This window comes from Callorhinchus milii, unplaced genomic scaffold, assembly GCF_018977255.1.
Source record: "Callorhinchus milii isolate IMCB2004 unplaced genomic scaffold, IMCB_Cmil_1.0 Scaffold1, whole genome shotgun sequence".
NCBI lineage: Eukaryota > Metazoa > Chordata > Chondrichthyes > Chimaeriformes > Callorhinchidae > Callorhinchus > Callorhinchus milii.
Genome location: NW_024704742.1, coordinates 75,023,553 through 75,040,378, shown reverse-complemented (window position 1 = coordinate 75,040,378; position 16,826 = coordinate 75,023,553). Strand labels below are relative to the sequence as shown.

Here is a 16,826-nt window from a genome sequence, read left to right as displayed (position 1 = left end):
GCATTTTGCATGCAAATAACTTTGGAAGTTTAATTTATACAAGTTAATTTATACAAGATATGCTAATTTGACAGTTTTGTTCGGCTTATTTTACTGCCAGGAATAACGTGACAGGGTGCAAAATGTGGGTCTAACAAGTCTGCATCTGTATTTCTGGCACAGTTTTAATAAAACAGGGATTTAGTGGTTTGGGCTTTCAGCCAAGCTTTATGACATGATTCCATAGCAAATGGCTCTATTTACTGTGCTGGAAAAGTCTTGATTCACTGGGTTAAACATGACTTTGGATGACCTCTGACAGGATTCCTAGAGTGATAAGAGGTCACACAGGAGGTGAAAAATACATTTATTGTTGTTTAAAATCATATAAAAACATTGGAAGTTGCTGATGATAAAACGTAAATTAAAATTTATTGTAGTTTATTTTACAATTGAAATTTGTCTAGAGTGAGTAGTAGTGAGAGTAGAACCTGAAATAGGGGCCTTGACATCAGACTTATCCAGACTCAATGGACAACAACAAATTAGACTTATATAGCACCCTTCACAACAGAAAGACGTCCCAAGGCACTGGACAGTCAGGGTTTCTTGGACCCGAGCGGGGAGTTGGGGGTCAAGACTGGTGGCGGGCAGGGGTGGTGGGGGTGGGAGGGTGGTCAAAGGCACGGTCGAAGAGGAAGGTCCTTAGAAGGAGGCAAGAGAAGGAATGAGGCAGAGGCATTATAGGATAGAGTTCCAGAGTGTGGGGGTAGAGATCCTGAATGCCCGACCACCAAGGGTGGGGTGGGAAGTGCGGGGACCTGAAGCAGGCCGGTATCTGCCGAGCAGAGGGAGAAGACAAACAGATATAGGGCTAGGAGGTCGGAGAGGTAGGGGAGAAGAAGACCGTGATGGGTTTTGAAGGTGAGAGGGTTTTGTACTTGATTCTCTGAGGGATGGGGAGCCAATGAACGGTGTGATTGGTTCTCGGAGTCTGATGCGGGAAAGCACGCGAGCTGCAGAGTTCTGAATAATCTGCAGCTTGTGGAAGGAAGAGTTGGAAAGTCCAGCGAGTAGGCAGTTGGTTTAGTCAAGCCGCGAAGTGATGAAAGCGTGGATCAGGGTCTCGGCGGCCTGTGGTGAAAGGTGGTGGCGGGCAATGTTGCGGGGTTCTCGTATAACAATTCAGTATCTTAAAAGGGCTGATTGTTTGCCTTGCTTTACCTTCAGCAGTAAGTCACCTTTAAGACCTTTAACAAATGAGTGTGTGGACTGGTCAGTGAAACATTACCAGGAAATACTCATTATTTCTAGACCTAAGTTTCTTGTAGCACTTGAGGAAGATATCTTAAATGGAGATCTTTTGGACATGAATATTGTGACACAAATAATGGGATGATTATAAAAAACTTGATTAACATTAATATCAATAAGAGGGAATTCATTTAGAAGTTCCAGAGACTTGCAGTACGGCTGATTCCTCCAGTATGGGTGAATTATTCGATGTGGCTGAGTTTCCGGTATGGCTGACTTTCAAAAATATATGGCCATGACCTGGCCAATAGAAAACTGCAGAAATATTTGCCACAAAATGCAGGGAAATTTTGACAAATTTTGCAGAAAGTTGCAGGGTGTTGATTGATGCTATTGAGGTACATTTTACTGCCAACCTACATTTTCTAACTATTAATAAAAACTAAACATGAGGAAATAATACAATTTAGACTGTTACAACACACTTATTCATTTTTTCTTTAACAAAAACTGGGTGGCCCATTGGGGTGGGGGACACAGCTGGACTGCGAACTGCTCACCAGTTACTAGCACTGCACACAGATACAGAGACCTAGGGAAAGAGAGAAACACACACACACACTCTCGGAGACAGAGAGACACACACGCACTCAAAGACACACGCACTCACATACACACACAGAGACACACACTCATAGACACAGAGAGACACACACTCACAGACACAGAGAGACACACACTCACAGACACAGAGAGACACACACACTCACAGACACAGAGAGACACACACTCAGAGACACATACACTCAGAGACACACAGAGAGGCACACACACTAACACAGAGACACACTCACTCACTCACAGACACACACTCACAGATACAGAGAGGCACACACACTAACACAGAGACACACTCACTCACGCACAGACACACACACTCACAGACACAGAGAGACACACTCACTCACAGATGCAGAGAGACACACACACTCACAGACACACAGCCAGACACTCACAGACATAGAGAGACACATTCTCAGAGAGAGAGATATACACACTCATAGACACAAAGAAACATACACACACATAGACAGAGGAGAAAGACACACATACACATTCACACTGAGACACTCATAAACACAGATACATATAGAAGAGACACAGACAGACATACTCACAAACACACACACATATATAAAGAGATAGACACACACACACATTCACATAGACACTCACAAACACACAGAGAGAGAAAGAGACACACAGGCACACTTACACATACACTCACAAACATATATAGAGACACACACTCACTCACAAACAGAGACTCACAGACAGTCACAGCAGTGGGGCCTCCGAGTGGAGCCAAGCCCATCGTCCACTTACCCGTCCTACTCATACGAGTCCAGAGCCCACTCACCCAGTGACGTCAGGTAAACAGCAGCGTTGAGAGGCCAGCGGTTGCCTCTACCTGGTCTGCTTTTCGCTTCGCCCGCCATTGAGCGTCGTTCCTCCCAGGTCTGCTTCACCAGCCCTGTGTGACTCTGCCTGGTCTCTCACAAGTCCGTTGCGCTACACCACTTCTAGCAGCTCTGCCCACAGTGATGTCAGGCCCGGGAGCACAAGCTTCATTTGTTTGCGGGCTTACAGCGGAGGGCGCTACTTACAGCAGATTCCGCGGTAAAAACTGTGGCCGCACTTTTCTATTGGTTCAAACCATGACCCATTTCAGTGCATTGGCAATGTACGTGCACCATGAACAGTGCATGTGTTGTCTGTACTGTATGTTCCTGGGATAATTGGCCAGACTAATTAGCACACCTTCTCCAAGCCTTTTACAGGTCATTGAGACAGGTCAATATTTCCTCAGGATTTTCACCATTTTGTTTGTTTCTATTTCCTCCACAAGGTGAAAATATTTATCAATAAGTGCTGGCAGGTATCCAGGAGGATAAAATATGTCGTTCTTAACAGATTCATAAGAATGTGGAGTTCTTGTGTCTGATCTTCCAAAATTCCTTGGATTCTGGAACAGTCCCCATGGATTAAAAGATCGCAAATGTCACATCACTATTTAAAAAAGGTGGAAAGGAAAAGATGGGGAACTACAGGCCAGTTAGTCTCACATCAGTGAAAGGAAAAATTTTAGAATCATTGATTAAGGATGTGGTAGTGCGGTATTTAGGGGAGCACAATATAATTAGGCCAAGTCAACATGGCTTTACAAAAGGGAGATTTTGACAAATCTCATAGAGTGTTTTGAGGATATTTCGAGTAAACTAGATAAGGGTGAATCAGTGGAGGTGGTCTATTTGGACTTCCAGAAGGCATTCAATAAGGTGCCGCATAAAAGGTTAGTCCAAAAGATCCCACGGAATTGGGGAGAGCATATTAACGTGGATTGGGGAATGGTTAATGGGTAGGAAACAAAGAGTAGGGATAAATGGGTCCTTTTCAGATTGGCGGGATGTGACTAGTGGAGTACCACAAGGATCAGTCCTTGGGCTCAGCTATTTACCATCTACATCAATGATCTTGATGAGGACATCGAAGTTAATATATCTAAATTCGCGGATGACACAAAACAAGGAGGAAGTGTCAACACAGAGGATGACATTAACAAAATGCAGCGAGACATAGATAGGTTAGGTGATTGGGCAGGTAGGTGGCAGATGAAGTATAATGTAGGGAAGTGCGAAGTCATCCACCTAGGTAGCAAAAACAGTAGAGCGGGTTATTTTTTAGAAGGGGAGAGATTGGAATGTGTTAGCGTCCAGAGGGACTTGGGTGTCCTTGTACACCAATCACAGAAAGTTAGTCTGCAGGTGCAGCAGCAATTAGGAAGGCGAACGGTATGTTAGCATTCATTATGAAAGGATTAGAGTATAAGAGTAGGGAAGTCTTGCTGCAACTGTATAGGGCCCTGGTGAGACCACACCTGGAATACTGTGTCCAGTTTTGGTTTCCTTATTTAAGGAAGGATGTACTTGCCTTGGAGGGGGTGCAGTGTAGATTTACTAGAGTAGTACCAGGGATGAAGGGGATGAGTTACGAGGATAGGCTGACCAATTTGGGCCTATATTCTCTAGAATATAGAAGAATTAGAGGGGACCTGATAGAAATCTATAAGATGATCAAAGGGCATGATAGAGTAGATAGTGGGAGATTGTTTCCCCTGGTTGGAGAAAATAAAACCAGGGGTCACAACCTTAAAATCAGAGGCCAGCCCTTTCACACTGAGTTGAAGAAGAACTTCTTCACTCACAGGGTGGTGAATGTATGGAACTCACTACCCCAAAGGGCTGTTGACGCTCAGTCTTTGAACATATTCAAGAATGAAATAGATAGATTTCTTATTGCAAAAGGTATTAAGGGATATGGGGATAAGGCAGGGTTAGGTTATTAGCTGGAGTTAGATTAGAAGATCAGCCATGATTGAATGGCGGGGCAGGCTCGAAGGGCCGAATGGCCTACTCCTGCTTCTACATGTTATGTTATGTATAAACAGGAAAATGCCATTTCAACCATTTCATCATGACAATCTTTCAATCCCAAGTTCCCAATTTTTTTCTATGCCTTTTAATACTCTTATAAAATTGCTTTTTGGGGGTAATAATCTCTCTCCCAAAAATAATAATAAAAATTTGGTTGCTCAGTTTGTGGGACACTACTGTGTGCAATTAGTTATCATGTTTCGCCCACAAAATACACAACATCAATTCACTTTACCAGTATATTCTGTGAAGTGCTTTGAGACCTCTTGATGTGATAAGGCGCTATATCAAATGCAAGGATTATTATTATTATTATACTTCCTGTCGACAGCTTTATGAAGCAATGCTTTCCACCCTCTTTTACCTCTTTGTGTGAAGAAATGATCCCACAGCACAGTTAGCACTTTATGTTCAATCTCACACTTCACTATATGTTTCAACAGAGAAAACTTTGTATGTGAACAGCCTGTTTCTGTATGTTATTAGCTTGTGAGCTTCTGGTAAGAAAGCTTTTATCACATTGAATATGTTTTGCAACATTGGATAATATTGAATTAATGATTGCTGTTCCAGTGTTTTAGCATATTTCTAAGTGAAGCCCACTTCCTCAACACAAAATGGCAAACTCACAAAATGTATGTTTAGTATATATATATATCACATTGACCAATCTGAGTAAAATCAATTATTAACAAAACATGTTGTTATTCTGTACTTTCATTCCATACAGTCACTAATTACAGATATCAGAAAAATGTACTGCAGACTATCAGTTTGTAATCTACTCTTGCTTTTCCCTTTGCTGTTCCTGTGTTAGGAATTTTGCACTGACAAGCCTACCCAATGTGGCTACTATTAGAGGTGTCTTATCAAACAAAAAACTAAAGAATTACATAACATTACTTTTTTTACTTGAATTAACAGAACAAATTAGTGAAAAAGATGAAGGTCCTTACTATACGCATCTGGGAGCAGGCCGCAATGTAGCAGAAATTCGAGAAATGATGGAAAACAGGTACAGTTTTCAGCTGCACAAAAATACATTATAGAACATTAAACAAATGAATTGCTAACATAAAGTAATAAATGATACTGTTAACTGGTGAAGCTTTAAAATAATTTTGTTTCTTAAGTTCAGAAATGAAGGATGTAATGCAGCTTTCTTTTTCTCGCTCAAGAAAGCTCTTGAGGCACTGTTAATATTATAGCCTTTATTTTCCACGACTAAAACTTTCAGAATACCTTCAGCAAATTCTGTTCCACACGCTACAGGGAGGAAATTATTCTCCTTGCTCAATATGGCAATTTTGACAGTGGGGTCTAATTTGCAGTATTTCTTAAACAAATTTCTTATTAAGAAATGTGCAAATATCAAATTTTAAAAAAATCAAATATTAAAGTTGAGTATTATAATTTTTTAATCAAGAAATGTATTAAGAAATAATACATTTTATAGTCACACCACCTGTTTAAATGTACATTTTCTCTTATCCTTCGTATTTGGTCAATATCTTACACCAAGCTCCATAGGCCATGTCCACAGGTATTGGAGGTTACGTAGACTGGAGCTCAAATCTATTAATCGGCAAATGCCATGTTCTCATTCACATTCCTGTCTCTCAGTTAGATTTTCCAAAAAGTGCCTCTGTGCAGTGCTGGATGGGCCACTCAAGGCATTAACTGAGGCTGGTTTCATTGTATTCCAGAAGGGCAAAACAACAGGGAACAGAGGTGCTTGTGATCTAAATTTCAAGATGTTTTGCTAATCAACATTTTGAATATCCCATCACATCATGTGAATAGATTTGTTTTTCATTACCAATAGTATTATCCCATTGTTTTCTTAAAGCACACACTTCATACCTGTTCACACACATGAATGTGTAAATTGTTAACTCAGAACATTTTTGCGGACATGATTTACCTCAAGCACAACAATTTAGATAAAAGGTGAAACTTGAAAAATTAAGAAAAAGCAAGAAATAATGTAAATGTGTTTAAAGTAGTTAACTTTAAGAGAACAAACATGACATTTTTTGTAAAACAGTACTACACACACCTTAAAATTCACGTGGATTTTGATAAAATAATATAGTTTGAGGATGAGAATGAGCATAAAATGCGATTGATTTTGGTGTCCTGCTGGGCTGTGTCTGGCAAACAGTCTGCCTGTCAAGCGTGACAAATCTCAATCTTATTGTGCCGCATGGAGTTCAGCATCACTGCACGATAATACATTACACACTTGGGACATCAAAAGGGTTCTTGGGAATGTTTAATATTTGTGGGTGGGTGAAATTGATGTCATCACAGTCTCTTTATATGTAGTCTCCCATGTTATGGGGGAGGGGGAGAGGAGAACTAGGGAATTATCTCAGGGTATCCTCAGACTGATTAGCTCACTTTTAATGCATGTAATCACCCATGAATTGAGAGGGCATGGGAACTATTCTGATAGGTTAGAAATGAGGAATAATACAATGTGAATGTAGCGTTTGGTTAGTTGCTCTTTCAGGTCTTTGTGTATAGACATGTGAAATATTTTCTAATTACAGGAAATTGAAGGTGTTAAAGGGCCATTGTTATCATGAACCTCTGCCTTGAAAGCCAACAATGTCTGATGTAACCAAATGCCAGACAGTGAATTTGCAGCACTTGTTTTTAATTGTGCTGCTATTGAAATAAATGCTTGGAAATCATGACGCTGATCCAAGTCGATGAGTAGTTAGGAAAAAGCAATATCGTGTTGAGAAGCCATAGGTGTTTTCTACATGTCCTATGTAAACCGAGCAACAGTGCCACATTCTGCAGATTTTAAGGGTATGTTTAAGGGTCCAAGTTTATTCTGAGTTGGCGTCTCTTACAGTCTGTATTTAAACATCTGCAGGTAGATGAGGCAGGATTTCTCATTCTTGTCTGTATACACAGAAACTGAAAGAGGAGATATTTGTAAAGGGGGAGTTACTCAGTGGCTTTATAAACATAGAAAATTAAGAACAGGATGTCACTTTTTGTTTTATTAAAATCCCACTTTTAATTTTTTCTCATATCCTCCAATGTTATTACGTATCCAATAAGGAGGCCAGAAGATATTAAGTGTGTAGGGGCATTGGTGAGAGATATGGGATGACCATGGGTAGTATGGGGAAGAGTAGAAAATATTGGAAACATTGAAATAAAACCATGTGGGACAAGATATTTCAAACTGCTAAAATAACATGCTGGCATCATGAATGACCCGTGAAGTTCCTGTTGTGGAAGATGAAAGATTAAAGTTAGCATAGACTTGGGTCTTCCCCATTACTCATGTCAGATTCTGTATTGGCACACACACATATGATGTTTCCTTACAGATTCATTGTGATAATCTGTTCCTAATCATCACATTTTCACTCTAAACATTTCTGCTGCGTGCAACTTTTATTGTGTTTTGGTATATTCTGTTAGCAGCTCAATATTCACAGAGTAACAAGTTTAACATTGACCTGCCAGTGCTCCTTTATAAGATATAAGTGCAGGACTGAGAGTTGGGGGTGGATTATGATACCATTGGTCCAATATTGTGGACATTGTGAGAAAACAGGTCCAGGTTTCTTATCTGTTAATGCTTTACCATCCGACCAGCGCTTTGGGACGTCCTCCCGATGTGAAAGGTGTTCTATAAATGTAATTTTGTTGTTGTTGAGGTCCATAGCAGTTGTCAAGCCTTTCAGATTACATACTGCTTTCTTTATCACAGAATAAACTCCTCTGACATTATCTTGAGTGCAAACCCAGTCCTTCCACATAAAGAAATGCTTAGAGACCATAAGAGTATATCCTTCACCTCAGTGCATTCAAGCATTGGGTGATATTGAATTTGGGTTTGATTTGGGTCAGTCAGGTGGCGGACACATGCAGAAACCCATCACCATGCTTAAGCATATCCAAAACAACCTGAGAGTTCCATTCGTCCCATCTATACATGGCAATTTCTGTGTTTGGAATGGAATGAGCACTGTCTTCCCAGAGAGACATATCCTGCTTACCTAATTCTCCCCAATCCTTCTCTACTGCGCTTGAGTCATCCAAACTTCTGCACTCTGGCCCTCTTCCTGCCATAACATCACTTTCTCCTGAAAACTCCCTCACTATTATTCTCAAAAGCATTCACCTCCTCCACTGCCTCCTATTTTGGCAAATGCCCCTGGTAACACCAGCCATCTCCACTCCCTCAAATCATAGTTACATGCTATGAAACACACCTGGCTCAAATCCAACCTAACAGTCCAGATTTAGCTGGACCCATCGCTCCACTCGCCTTCGCCAAATAGGCCTACCCCAGGATCATCCTGGAAGCCAAGGACCATAAGACGTAGGAGTAGGAGTAGGCTATTCGGCCCCTCAAGCCTGCCCTGCCATTTAATAAAACCATGGCAAATCTTGTAACCTAATTCTATTTACCCCATATCCCTTAATCCCTCTATCTTTTAGAAGCACGGACCACCGTGAAGCTCCTCTTCTCACCACAAGCCAGCTCCTTCACCCTTCCCTCGCCCATCCTCTCCTCCAACTCCAAATGCAAGGAGATGATGGGCTTCCTCAGGTCCAAAATTGAGAGGATCCGCTTTGCTGTCTCTGCCCCTATCTCTGTCTCTGCAACTCCCTCTCCTCCTCCCACTCCCGCACTGAGCTCTTTATATCCCTCCCTCCCCATTTTCGACCCGGTCTCTCCTTCATCCCTCTCCCCCCTCATAACCTTTGACCCATCCCTGTTCCCTAACTACTATCCAATCTCCAATCTGCCTATCCGCTCAACAGTACCGAAACAAGTTGGAGTACTTGTGTTTCCTATTTTGAGTCCTATATGTAGTACCTTGCATTCATCTATGTTAAACCGTATTTGCCATTTCTTGAGGTCCAAGTCTATGTTTTAACATAGTGAGCGATGAGTCAACTAACATCCCAAGACCATTCAGCTTTCCCCTTGGCATGTTCTTTCCCATCCATGGAGTACTTGTGTTTCCTATTTTTGATCCTATATCTAGTACATTGCAATTATCTGTGTTAAGCCTTATTTGATGATTATCAGCCAAGTGCATACCCTACTAAGCTCTGTTTAGGGGCTATTAGCTATTTCCTTGATTCCACAGTGCCCCCAACTTGGTATGTAACTGTCTTACACTGGGTCTACGAATCCCAGTTATTAATATATACAAAGAAGAGGGATCCCTGTACAGACCCCTGTGACACCCTGCTAAATACCTCACCCCATTTTGACCTTACTCCCCTAATAAAGACTCTCTGCTTCAATCCCGTCAGCAAATTTTCAATCCATGTCCACATTTTGTCCTTGATACCCAGCGACTACAAATGGACAACATGACTTGAGAGAGAGCAGGTCAGGCAGCATCTATGGAGAAAGGAAAGTGGTTCAACGTTTCGGGTCCATGACTCTTTGTCAGAACTGGGGGATGTTGGGAGGGAGAGGTTTTAAGGACTAACAGAGAGGGGAGGTAGGGCAAGGAAGTCAAAGGAGAAAATGGGGTGGAGGACAGGGGATGATGGGTTAAAGAGGTGTTAATGAAACAAAACACAGGAGGGTAGCAGAAGCAGACCAGAGAGAGAAAAGGTGTGTCTGGGACTCAGATGATGTGTTAATGATCACAGAAGAAGGGGAAGGAGAAGGTAAGCTGTTATGGGAAATGGAAAGATGGAAGCTGTTCTTATGTTCTGAAGTGGTTGAACTCAATATTGAGGCCAGAGGACTGTAAGGTCCCTAGCAAATAGATGAGGTGCTGTTCCTCGAGCTTGAGCTGTGCTTCATTGGAACAGCATATAATAATCCTTGCATTTGACATAGCACTTTTCACATGTTCTAGATGTCTCAAAGTGCTTCGCAGAATATACTGTAAAGTGAAGTGATTGTATATTTGTGGGCAAAATGTGGCAGCCAATTGCGCACAGCAGTGTTCCACAAACAGTCGTGGATTGAAGTGACCAATGTATTATTGTTATAATTTTTTTAAAGGAATTATTACCCCCGGAAAAGGGATCCAGCAATCAGCTAATAACCAGGTTCCTGCTTACTGCTAGGTAAACAGAGGAGTGTGGAGTAAAGAAACTTGCCCAATATTTCGCCCTGTTGGGAATTGAACCCAGGTCTCTCGCTTGGGATGCGAGTGCTCTAAACACTGAGCTACATGACTCCATGAGACCATGGATGGAAAGTTCAGAGTGCGAGTAGGAGGGAGTGCTGAGTGGCAAGCAACCGGAAGCTCAGTGTTGTGCTTGTGAACAGCACGGAGATGTTCAGCGAATCAATCACCCAATCTGCATTGGTCTCCCCAGTGTAGAGGAGACCACATCATGAGCAGCAAATACAGTAAACTACATTGGTGGTAGTGCACCGTAAATCACTGTCTCACTTGAAATCTGTGTTTGGGGCCCTGGACAGTGGTATGGGAGGAGGTGAAAGGGCAGGTATTGAATCTCCTGCGCTGGCATGGGAAGGTGCCGGGGGGAGGAGAGCAGGTGTTGATGGTGATGGAGGAATGAACCAGGGAGTCACGGAGGGAACAGTCTCTTCGGAATAGAGGGAAGGGGAGGAAAAGATATGTTTGGTGGTTGGAACACGCTGGAGGTGCCGGAAATGGCAGAGAATTATTCGTTGGATGTTGAGGCTAGTGAGGTGGAAGGTGAGGATTAGGGGGACCCTATTACGGTTATGGGAAGAAGGGTAGGGGTGAGGGCAGAGGTGCGGGAAATAGGGCGGACACAGTCGAGGGCCCATTCTACCATGGTGGATGGAAATGGCTGAGGAAAAAGTAGGACATTTGAGTTGCTCTGGTGTTAAAGATGGCATCGTCAGAGCAAATGCGTCGGAGGCGGAGGAACTGGGAAAAGGAAATGGAGTCTTTGCAGGAGGTGAGGTGGGAGGAGTTGTAGTCCAGGTAACTGTGAGAGTTGGTGAGATTATAAAAGATATCCGTGGATAATCTATGCCCCAAGATGTAAGTGGTGAAGTCGAGGAAGGGAAGGGTCTGAGATGGACCAAGTGAATTTAATGGAGGGGTAGAAGATGGAAGCGAAATTTGTGAATTTTTCTAGCTCACTGCGAGAGCAGGAAGTAGCTCCAATACAGTTGTCGATGTATCTGAGGAACAGGTCAGGGAGTGGACCTGAGTCGGCCCAGAACACAAAGTGTTCCAGGTGGCTGACAAACAGGCAGGCATATGGGTTCCCATAGCGACATCTTTTACTTGGAGGAAGTGGGTGGAGTTGAAGATGAAGTTGTTCAATGTTAGAATAAGTTCAGCCAGGCGGAGGAGGGTGGTGGTGGATGGAGACTGGTTGGGCCACTGTTTCAGGTGGCAGCGGAGGGCCTGCAAGGCCTTGAAGGGTCATGGACCTGAAACGTTGACCCACTTTCCTCTCTCCATAGATGCTGCCTGATCTACTGAGTGTTCCCAGGGATCTCTGTTTTTGTTTCAGATTTCCAGGATTTTGCAGTATTTTACGTTTTTTATGACTTGAGACAGGCTGGCTATATTTTGCCTATAATGGGAAAATGTATTGCTCATCCTTCTTTTATGCTACTGCTTATTCTAGAGGGCAACTTTTTTTTCCAGGTTTGGTGAAAAGGGCAGTGCCATCAGAATTGAGAAAATTATTTATACAGGGAAGGAGGGAAAGAGCACTCAAGGCTGTCCGATTGCAAAATGGGTGAGTGCTTACATTTCTCTAATGCTTTGTGATGTGACAGATCAACATTTCTTGACATGGCATTTGAATATAACCGCTGAGAGAAAGTATATGAAAAGAGTTAGATTTAGGTACATTATATGATTGCATAAATAGGACTATAAATCACACCTTAAAGTGCTTATTCTTTATACTTAAGATTAATTGTACATCAAAACTATTACAATTACTAAAATCGATGATGAGTGGCAGGCTGGCATAAACTCCTCCATGCAACACAAATATACACAAAAGGTAATATTATGTGAATATATATAAAAGTCGGTATCCTGCAAAGGTCAGGCATTTAGCTTATCTGCCTCACTCACTGGAACTCTGGAGTCCCTCTGAATTGTCCCTCTCTCACCTGTTCCATCGTCAGTCTCAAACCTACCTCTTTAACCCCTCTCCACCCACCTCGGCTCCAGGCCCCAGCTCAGGTGTCAAACCAGGATTATTAAGTGCTATGGGATGTCCTCCTGACATGAATGGTGCTGTATAAATGGAAGTTTGCATTGTATTACATGTGACGAAAGGACAAGGTTTAGGATTAAAAGATCTAGAAAGATCTCGAGGCTGAATGGCCTCATCTTGTTCCTATTTTTGTATGTTTGTAGATATGCTCAATGTCATTTGACCCACCAGGTGACAATGACCACAGCTCAATGACATTGAGTTTGGCTTTGTAAATAGCCCAAACATACAACCAAACTTACTTTAAGCATATGCAAACTAGGGATCTGAGGGCTGTGCTAAGAAACATAAACTGGGAGGCATTGTTGAAGGACAAATCAATTAAGAATAAATACATATCTTGTAGCTAAGTGGTTAGAGCACTCACCTCGCAGGCGTAAGGACCTGGGTTCCATTCCCAGTAGGACGAAACGTTGGGCAAGTTTCCTTACTCCTTACGCCTCTGTTTACCAGCATTAAGTAGGCATCCGGTTGTTAGTCAATTGGCGGATCACTTTTCCGGGGGTAATAATTCCTTCAAAAATAATAATTTGGTCACTCAATTCGCGACTGTTTGAGGTACACTGTTGTGCGCAATTGGCTGCCGCGTTTCACCCACAAAACATACAGTCAATTCACTTTACAACATATTCTGTGAAACCCTTTGTGACTTCGCCAAGATGGGATAAGGCGCTATATCAAATGCAAAGATTGTTATTAATCTTCCTATTAGTGGCATTTGGAATGTGCAACCCTTCAAAAACAAGCCCAAGGCTCCGGTCTGCTGCACATTCCCCGCCCCAACCGCCCTACCATCGGTGGCCGGGCCTTCAGCCTCTCAGCCCCGAGGCTCTGGAACTCTATCCCCCAGTGCCTTCGCCGCTTCCTCCCTTTCCTCCTTCAAGGCCGGTCTCAAGACCTTTCTCTTTGACTGTGCCTTTTATATTAATAATAATAATAATAATCCTTGCATTTGATATAGTGCTTTTCACGTCGGGAGGACGTCCCAAAGCGCTTCACAGAACACTGTAAAGTGAATTGACTGTATTTTTTGTGGGCAAACGCGGCAGCCAATTGCGCACAGCAATGTCCCACAAACAGTCGTAGATTGAAAATGACCAATTTATTATTGTTTTTGGTTTTGGAGGGATTATTATTAGGCGTGTGGAGTAAGGAAACTTGCCCAAGGTTTCGCCCTGTCTGGAATTGAACTCAGGTCTCTCGCTTGCAAAGCGAGTGCTCTAACCACTGAGCTACAGGACTCCAAGGGAACCTTCAGCTCCCCTCTCGACTCTCTACTCACTCCTCGCTCCCTCCCTTCCCTCACCCTGACCATTTCCCCACTGCTCGGGTCCTGACCCAACTGTACAGCGCCTTGGGACGTCCTCCCGACGTGAAAGCCGCTCTATAAATGGAATCTTGTTGTTGTTGTTGTTGTAAATAGCAAAGTGCAGCAGGGGCAAAATAAACAAAAACATACAGCGAAATGGATCAATAGGAAGATGAAGAAGGAAGGTTGAGGAGCGGTGTTTGCTGTGTGGAGATTTACCAGCTCTGGGCTAAGTCAAACGCCTTCTCCTCAGTTGTCAGAAACTTGTAGAGAATCCCCAGCAACTGAAGCTCGTCGGCATATGTTCCACCCCGGCAGCACGGGTTGGAGGGCAGCTGGAGAGACCGCGGGTTGGCTGCAGCGAGGTGTCTATCATGCTGAGTGCCCCTCCCCAGCAGTTTGGTGATGTCAATGGGTTCGAGAGCAGAGTGTATCCCATCCCAGAGTCTGTGAGTCAGCAAGGCACTGAGTCATGGCAAATGCAAGGATTGCACGTGCCAAATGCCACCAGTAGGAAGATTTATAAAGAAAGTGGCCATTGGGCTGAATACAAAACTGTACAGAAAGAGATAAAATGAGATTAAGGAAACCAAGAGAGAACCGGAAAGATACACAGAACGTAAGAATTTGCTAGTCGAAAGAAGACCAAGGTCCATCTAGTTCGCCTTCCACCATCCTGGCAGTCGCTTGACATGTCATGTCCCAGTTATACACTGTATCCCAAGATATTATTTTCCAGCAGAAATCTATCTAATTTGCTCTTGAAACAAATGACATTTTCTGCTTCCTCCGTCTCCCTAGGGAACCTGTTCCGTAAGTTAACCACACTCTCACTGAAACAGTGTTTCTGCAGATTTGTTCTGAATTTACCCCCTTCAGTAGTAGGCCGTGTCCTCTGGTTTTACTGTTTAGTACAAGATAAAACAGCTCGTCATGGTCTACATTATCTATTCCCTTCAGAATCTTAAAGACCGTAATCATATCGCCCCTCAACTGTCTCTTCTCCAGTATGAACATGCCCAGTTTATCTAAACATAGGAACAAATGCAAAACATAACCCCAAACAAATCATTCAATATTGTAACAATAAGAAGGTAGCCAGGGAAAATGTTAAAATCCTAAGAAATTCAAATGGAGTTGAAAATGAGAATAAACAGGAAAGCAAACCGATTAAGTGACTACTTCCTGGAGATTTTTACCAGCGAGGACACTAAGAACATGCCTTCCCTCCCTCCATAACAAATTATAGTTGTATAGCACTTTTCACCCTGGGAAGACGTCCCAAAGCATTGGACAGTCAAGGATGACATCCAGGAAACATTGTTTGAGCTCCAACCAATAATAACAATAAGTTGTATAGCAGCATAACTATGCGGGTAGTATCTTGGAGCACTTAACAGTGGCAGATCTTCACGCCGAGCTGGAGAGAGGTGGGAGGTGACCATAGGCACAGTCCAGGAAGATGGTCTTCATGATGCATCTGAAAACCTGCAAAATAATCTAGTAATTGAGAGCCAAGGTGGTTCAGAAAAGGTTATCTGACCAGTCTCATAGACCTTTTTGAGGAAATGGTTGCCCAAAAAGCCACATGATGCACTGTAGCTAAACCACCCGAACAAAATACCACATGAAATAGTCATCAAACTATGGCCAGTGGGTATCGAGGATAAGACATGAACATGGATTCAGAATTGGCTGAAGGTTAGGAAGCAGAGGGTTTTTATTAAGTGAGCTAGGTCAAATTGAGAGGAGGCATTAAGTGGAGTGGCTCAGGTGTCCACTGAAACTCCTGTTCCTTGCGGAGAAATGTGGAATCAGAACAGGTAGCTTGAGCATCAGAGCTTGAGTATCAGTTGAGAATTATCACATAGCTGAAAACTGGCAAATTTTCCATACAGAAATATGAAATATAGGAAGTTAAAAATAGGAGGCACGTCCATGGATAGGGTAGAACTTGTCAAGGGGAAAGCTGAAAAAAATCAACAACAACATTACATTTGTATAGCGCCTTTCACATCGGGAGGATGTCCTGAGCTGGGGGTCGCGGTCGGGGAGGGTGGAGGGCAAGGGGGGGGAATCAGGGTAATCGAGGCACGGTCGAAGCGGAGAGCATTGAGATGGGTCTTGAAGAAGGCAAGGAAGGGGGCTAGGCGGACGGACTGCAGATAGAGTTCCTGAAGGTGGGGGCAGAGTGGCTGAAGGCCCGCCCGCCAATGGTGGTGCGGGCGAGGCAGGGGATGTGAAGCAGGCCGGAGCCCACCGAACAGAGGGAGTGGGCAGTTTGGTAGGGAGTTAGGAGGTCGCAGAGGTAGGGCTTTGAAGGTGAGGACCGGGATCTTGAACTGTATCCTCTGTGTGATGGGAAGCCAGTGGAGTCGGGCGAGGATGGGGCTGATAGGGTCATAGACCCTGGTGTGGGAGAAGACACGGGCTGCAGAGTTCTGGAAGATCTGCAGTTTATGGAGGGAGGAGTTAGGCAGGCTGACAAGCAAGGAGTTTGCGTAGTCAAGTCTGGATGTTATGAATGCGTGTACGAGGGTTTTGGTGGCCTGCGGTGTGAGACAGTGGCAGAGCCGGGTGATGTTGTGGAGGTG

General features: G+C 43.3%; 1 protein-coding gene across 2 annotated transcripts in view; it reads left to right on the top strand.

The window, feature by feature from the left end:
* The window catches only part of LOC103177662 (methylcytosine dioxygenase TET2), a 71,872-nt gene that overhangs the window by 33,288 nt on the left and 21,758 nt on the right, over positions 1-16,826 (top strand). For both annotated transcript variants that reach the window (XM_007891929.2, XM_042332129.1), the window contains exons 4-5: positions 5,652-5,742; positions 12,338-12,431. In XM_007891929.2, the coding sequence (XP_007890120.2) occupies positions 5,652-5,742; positions 12,338-12,431 (185 nt within the window). The remainder of the gene's footprint in view (positions 1-5,651; positions 5,743-12,337; positions 12,432-16,826) is intronic.